Source organism: Vitis riparia, chromosome 16, assembly GCF_004353265.1.
Source record: "Vitis riparia cultivar Riparia Gloire de Montpellier isolate 1030 chromosome 16, EGFV_Vit.rip_1.0, whole genome shotgun sequence".
Lineage (NCBI taxonomy): Eukaryota > Viridiplantae > Streptophyta > Magnoliopsida > Vitales > Vitaceae > Vitis > Vitis riparia.
The window spans coordinates 5,866,452-5,872,809 of NC_048446.1; the positions used below are offsets into that span (position 1 = coordinate 5,866,452).

Sequence of the window (6,358 nt, forward strand, 5' to 3'; positions counted from 1 at the left end):
GAAAAAGTAATTCTTATAAGTCTATGAAATAGAGAGATTATTAGGATTCTAATTTTATTATATTAAGTAATTAACAATGAATAAAAATGAAAGGTTCTATTCTAAAAGAAATTCATTAGAAATGAGTGTCATAAATCAATTAAAATAAATATTTTTTGCAAATTTGATTTTATCATATTAAGAATTAATAATAAATTATTTTAATTTAAAAGAAAGGAAATATTATAATAAAGAAGATTCAATGATAAAATTAATTATTTTATAAAAAGGAATAGGGATGGAATAAAAAACTATAAAATTTATAATTCATTGAGTGTAAATGATTAATTAGGTTTTCATTATTAAATGAAATAAGTGGTTTTTAATTTTAAATGGTTTAAAATTTACATAAATGGTATCCACCATTTTTGTTTTCCATTTTTTAAAGATTAGTTCTTTTATTAAACACCCAACAAACTTATCAAAGGATGAAAATCAAATCATGAAGTGCATGATATATATAGAGGATGAATAAAAACATGAAGTGCGTGATGTTCTTAGCATGAGAAATAGAATGTCTCAGGGCAAAAGTATAACTAATGTTACATATCTCAGTATCATATGCTAGAGGTTGAAGATTGCTTTAAATACAAATGAATTGCATGCTATATTAGGCGGAACAATAATATTAATAACTTGTCATCAATATGTTTGAAAAAAGCAATTTGAGATAATGGAGGATACTAAAAGTCAATTACTCCAACATATAATTGGTTTATGTTAAGATTATTAATTTTTTATATTACTAGCTTTTGAAAGTTATTAACCAACAAGAATGTAAATAATGTTGGTCATTGAATAGAAATTAGTTATGTGATTGACAACAAGTATGAAAGATGCTTTGGTGTGTTTAGGTATTAGAGCCATGTTAGTTAGCTTTTTAATTTAAATTCTACCATTTTATTTTATGATTATCTATTTTTAAATTTAAACAATTAATATTCGTTAGTCCTTTGTATCCGTTGGTTAATTAGTCGTTTTAGCCATGTGGGTGTTTAGGTGGTCCTACTAACTATTAGGATTAGAAACTAGATAAACCATAAAATCAAAATGTCAAATTTGTTTGGAAACTTTTCTAGAAATAGCTCTCATAGTAACATGAGCAGGATGGAAAATGATCTTAAAATAATAGAAAAAAATATTTGAAAATTTGAAAATCAGTTGAATGTATCAATAGATACTGTAGAACAATATATAAAAAATTGGAACATGCCAAGACAAGAAATCAAAGAAATCTACAAAATAGGAACATTTGAATTTATGTCAAATTATTTGATAAAAATTTCTGAAAACACCCATTCCATAGGATGAGAAACTAAAACTAATGAACTTTTAAATTCAAAAGATCTAAAACCTCTTAGAAAGAAATTCAAAGCCCTACATATAGGAGCAGTCCAAGTTGCAGTAGAACCTTTAACTAGACTTCGGTTCAGAAGCCCATTTGTGTCTGTCTCGTAGATGATAGGCACAACAATTTTGATGACTCACTTTTGGGAGTCATGGAATCAAACATGGCTCATAGCCCAATTTATTTCAATTGTTTTCAAACTTAGAATTAAGTTGTATAGATGACCTATCTACCCATAAAGCCTTAACTTTAAATGTTCAAACCAAAGGTTATGACATGGACCCTAGAGAAAAAAAATCTTAATAGTATACAAAGTATATTATAAGGCCATGACTATGTTAATAAACCCGAAGTTTCTACTAACCTCTCATAGAGGAAAAACACTCTTGTTCCAATCAAATGAGGAACACTCCTTTGTAATGATTCAGGAAGTGTTACCTTGGGAATCTTTACCCATTCAAATGCTTGGGATTTCAAGCAACTGACAATTCCCAAACCAATTGAACTTCCAAAACCCCTTTTCTTCATGTAGGATGATAAAGGAAACGTTAGGTTATAGTTTGCAAAATGTGAAGGTTCTAGTAATACGATTTCTTCCTCATGAAGTAGAATTTCTTCTCCAAGATCTTCTTTTGAGTATAAACCTTAGAAAGCCCATTCTAGATTAGAAGTAGTAGACTTTTCTCCAAATATTCCTCGACTAGAATATTCTAGTCAGGATTCTCCTTCAAATTCCGCAACCAATTCTTAAATGATGAATAAACCAAATGAACCAACCCAACTCTTAGCCTCAAGTACTCCTTTTAAGATAAATAAGGAATATTTAAAACAAGAGGCTAGACATCCGCAATATAGAAAGAAATTTGATTGGTTTTTCTGTACCCTTCCTAAAAAAATCAAAGAAGAATTTAGGAAAGAATGGTATCAAACTATGGAAGATAATGGTATAAATATACCAATGTTTACATATTTAGAAATATACACTTCAAATCATAAAATAGACTACCCATTTCAGGAAATAAACATGTTTCAAAATACTCAAAATTGGAAAACAACAAATAAAATAATATCTTCAAATCCTTTGGGACAATGTTGCATTCACTTCAAGGAATGGTTTAGATCTAGTTGGACAAAACTAGTGATTTCTCATCAAAAGCTCATTATATTGTTTGGCAACAAGAAGCATGATATTAATTTGGAGTATTTTGTAAATCTACGCTCTTAATATTGCTACTGTAGGAACACATTTGAAGCATGAAATGTAGTAAAAGTTTTTTTTAACATGTCTTGTTCTATGATTTTTTATTTTTTATTTTTTCTCTACATAGCCTTAATTAAGAGTTGATTTTGAACAATGTTGAGTTATATTCATTAACAGTTTTAAAATCTTACAACCTCAAGTGCATTTAGTCATATCGAGCTTTTAGGAGAATCACAGTTTTTTAATGGTCATATTTTTCCTTCAAATCACTCAATAGAGTAAAAGGATCCCTTACTATAAGATACTTATTTTTTGAATCTTCATGAAGATGATGGTGAAGGAAAATCAGCGTTTTTACACGATCCTACAAACATCCTTGATTTCCTTCTTTGATCATAGCTCCAAGATTCATTGCATCAAAATATATTTCAACATCAAGGATCCAAGATAGATAGTTCTTTCCCGAAATATCAAGACCACAAATTTGAGTTTTATGAGATTCAACATTGTCAAAGAACTTTAGAGATATGATAAATAATATTATTATAATCGGTTACAATAAATTGATAACATTAGTATAACTTTTTATTATAATCAAAACCAAATAATTTGCTTATAACTTCTAATACTATATAATATAATTTAAATGAACAAAATCAATAGTAACATAAAAATATAAAATTTATTCTATACAAACAACCTCAAGTTTAAGATACGAGAATTACATTTAGAGCAATTCATGTTGATAATGTGTTATAAAACAAAAAACAAACTAACGAAATATAAATTGTAAAAAAAAATAAAAAAAAATTAGAGGAGATAATGAGTGAAAGAATATCAAAAGACTTTCTTACTTAGGGAATGATCCTTACACAAGGCATGAGAAGCCTTTTATAAGCTTTCACCGTATGAACTCTCATTACTCATCTTTAAGATGAACAAATGGAAGTTCACAAATGAACTTCAATACTTTATTCAATGTGGTCATTCACCACTTATTTATAATAAAAATAAAATTCTAATAAATCAATTAAATTTAATTATCTCATGATATAAAAACATCATAATTACTTTTATAATGAATAATTTCATAATTAAACAAATATATATAAATTTGAACTAATAAATAAGTCATAAACATTTTTAAACAAAAAAATAATTACATAATCATCTTTTTTTTTTTTTATCAAATGTATTCATGTAATTTTTTTTTTAGTAAAACAACTTTAATATATAAATTATTACTTTTATTTTTTCTTGAACTTTTTATGGATATAAATTTTTAAAATTTCTATCAATATTTTTTATATTTCCCTAAAATTGGAACCACTGCGTGACAAACCAATGTTTTCAATTAATGTGATGTCTTGTACTTTCCCCACATTAACGATTGTATTATATAAGGATGAAAATATTGATAAATATAAAAATTATAAAAAATATAGATATATTGATATTTGAATTTTATAAATATATAGAAAATATTGATAAAATATCAGTGAATATTTTAATAAAAATTTCAGTAAGACAAAAATTATTTAAAATTTATTAAAATAATTAGAAAAATTTTAAATGATAAAATAAGTAAGAAAACATGTTATAGTTAAAGTTATTTTGTAAATATAATTGATGTAAGTATAGTTAAAGATAATATTTTTCAAATTTTTTTAGAAAAAATTATCTCAAATTCCTTTAGTATATTGATATGCATTTATTTTAAAAATTAAAAACTACTTTTATTAAAATATGTTTTATTTCAATTTAAATAAAAAAAATAAAGCCTTTTTAAGATTTACATAAAATATTTTATTTGAGATTTAATTTCCAAAATTTTATTACTTACGGTGACAACTTTTTTTTATTGACATTAATTTATTTAATAATTAAATTACTAAAAATTATATTAATAATATTAATAATTTATCTTATCAAATTAATTTTAATTTATAAAATATTATAACTTTATTATTATTATTTTTATATTTTAGTAATTTTTTGAATAAATTTATATTTTTAATATTTTAAAAAAATATATATTCAAAATTAAATAAAATTAAAAACATAAATATAAAAAATTTAAGAGTAAAGTGATATTAATTTTTTAAAATAGAATTAATGAAGTAAATGATGATATGTTTAATATTAAAATTATAACTTATGCATATATGATTTTTTTTTAATGTTTATATTTTTATATTTAATTATCATATAAATGATATAAAAAAAGTCTTGTTAAGAAAATTATAGTAATGGTTTTTTATACTTTTATTAATCAATTAAATAAAAATTAAAATAATGCAATTAGAATTAATTAATTTACTTTTTTAATAATGAACTTTAACATATTTATGTTGGTTAACATATATTAACAAAGGTGGATTTGGCCCGGAGTTCAACCCAAGCCTTTTGGCCCGAGTTTGCGGCACAAAAAATTTGGAGTTACCCACGTTACTCAAAGTTCATCCATGTTGATTTCTCAAAATAATTGGAAAATTTCTTTTAAAATAGGTTAAAAAAAAAAACTTATAAATGTCGATATTTTGGTGATATTTTTAAAATTTTGCTGAAAAATCGACGCTTTCATGGAATATTGTGTCAACTCTCCCTAATAAGTGAAATATCATAGATTTCACCATAATTTCACGAAATTTCAAACCATACTTATATCCACAGGCTAGCAATATATTGAAATCGTACTCTTGTTTTATTGATAGTGGAGTTATTGGAGGTTTCTAGCTCCCACATAACACAAGGAGATGATGAAATCTCAAACATGAGAAAAATTACACCCCATTGTACAAAGTACATGAACATATATAATAGGACTTAAAACTTAAAACGTGATTCATACGAAGCCGAGTAGGGTGTCTTCCTCATGGAGTGGTGATACCTGCAGAAACCAATCATCATCAATCAATCATCAATGGCCTCCAAAATATGAAAAATAAAATAAAATAAAAGCCGTAGAGAAGTAACTTACTCCCACACTTGAATTTGCGAGGCACTGTCCTTCCACACCCTTCAATTTTCTTAACCACGTTGTCAACACCAATGACCCCAATGATGGAGGCGGTCTTGGGAGTGACGTAGGGGCACACACACTCCACATGGCTCACTCGAACGCGCTGGCAGCAGTCCGCAGATGGGCTGCGCCCGTAGATCACTGGTATGCAAGCGTTAACCAGCAGGTCCCTCTCCTCTTTGCACTGGCTGGGACTCGTGTCTGCACTTGCCATCTGAACATTCCCCCAACCGCATACCACCAATGCAACCACCACCACCACCACTGCCCCCCTCATGCTTCTCACCATTTTTTTTTCTTTTTTCTCTACAATAAGCACATAACACTTCGGAGGAGCCGCTCCAATATATAGAAATGAGATGGGGCCCAAGTGGATTTTCTACTTGCCGTGTCCATTACTTTGCGCAGAAAGTCTATGGCCTCCCGGCTGGTGTTCAAACCAGAGGTTGTTGGGTTTAAGCTGCGGGTACAGACTCATATCCATATGACTGTATAAAGTAAATTATTATTCTACTTTCACATGCATTGGTTGGAAGTCAGTCAACAATGGAGACAATGTCACTTTCATGATGACTATGAAGAACTTGGAATTAATTTGTCTCTAGGTGTTTGGCTTTAGTTACCATCTCCCAAAATTCATGCCAACCCCTATATGGGACCCAACTCAGCTGCATGCATGTGACTTTCCCAGGGGTTTCTGAAGGGACGTTCTCATGTTTTGGTCTCGCTGAGATCGACGTTTTCTTTT

General features: G+C 27.6%; 1 protein-coding gene across 1 annotated transcript; it reads right to left on the bottom strand.

Moving 5' to 3' along the window:
• Positions 1 to 5,271: 5,271 nt before the first annotated feature.
• LOC117933189 lies at positions 5,272 to 5,887 on the bottom strand. The gene is made up of 2 exons (XM_034854582.1): positions 5,569 to 5,887; positions 5,272 to 5,478 (listed from the first exon to the last, which is right to left on the bottom strand). Exons 1-2 carry the CDS (start codon positions 5,885 to 5,887, stop codon positions 5,462 to 5,464), a joined length of 336 nt encoding a protein of 111 aa, XP_034710473.1. The 3' UTR covers positions 5,272 to 5,461.
• Positions 5,888 to 6,358: the final 471 nt, after the last annotated feature.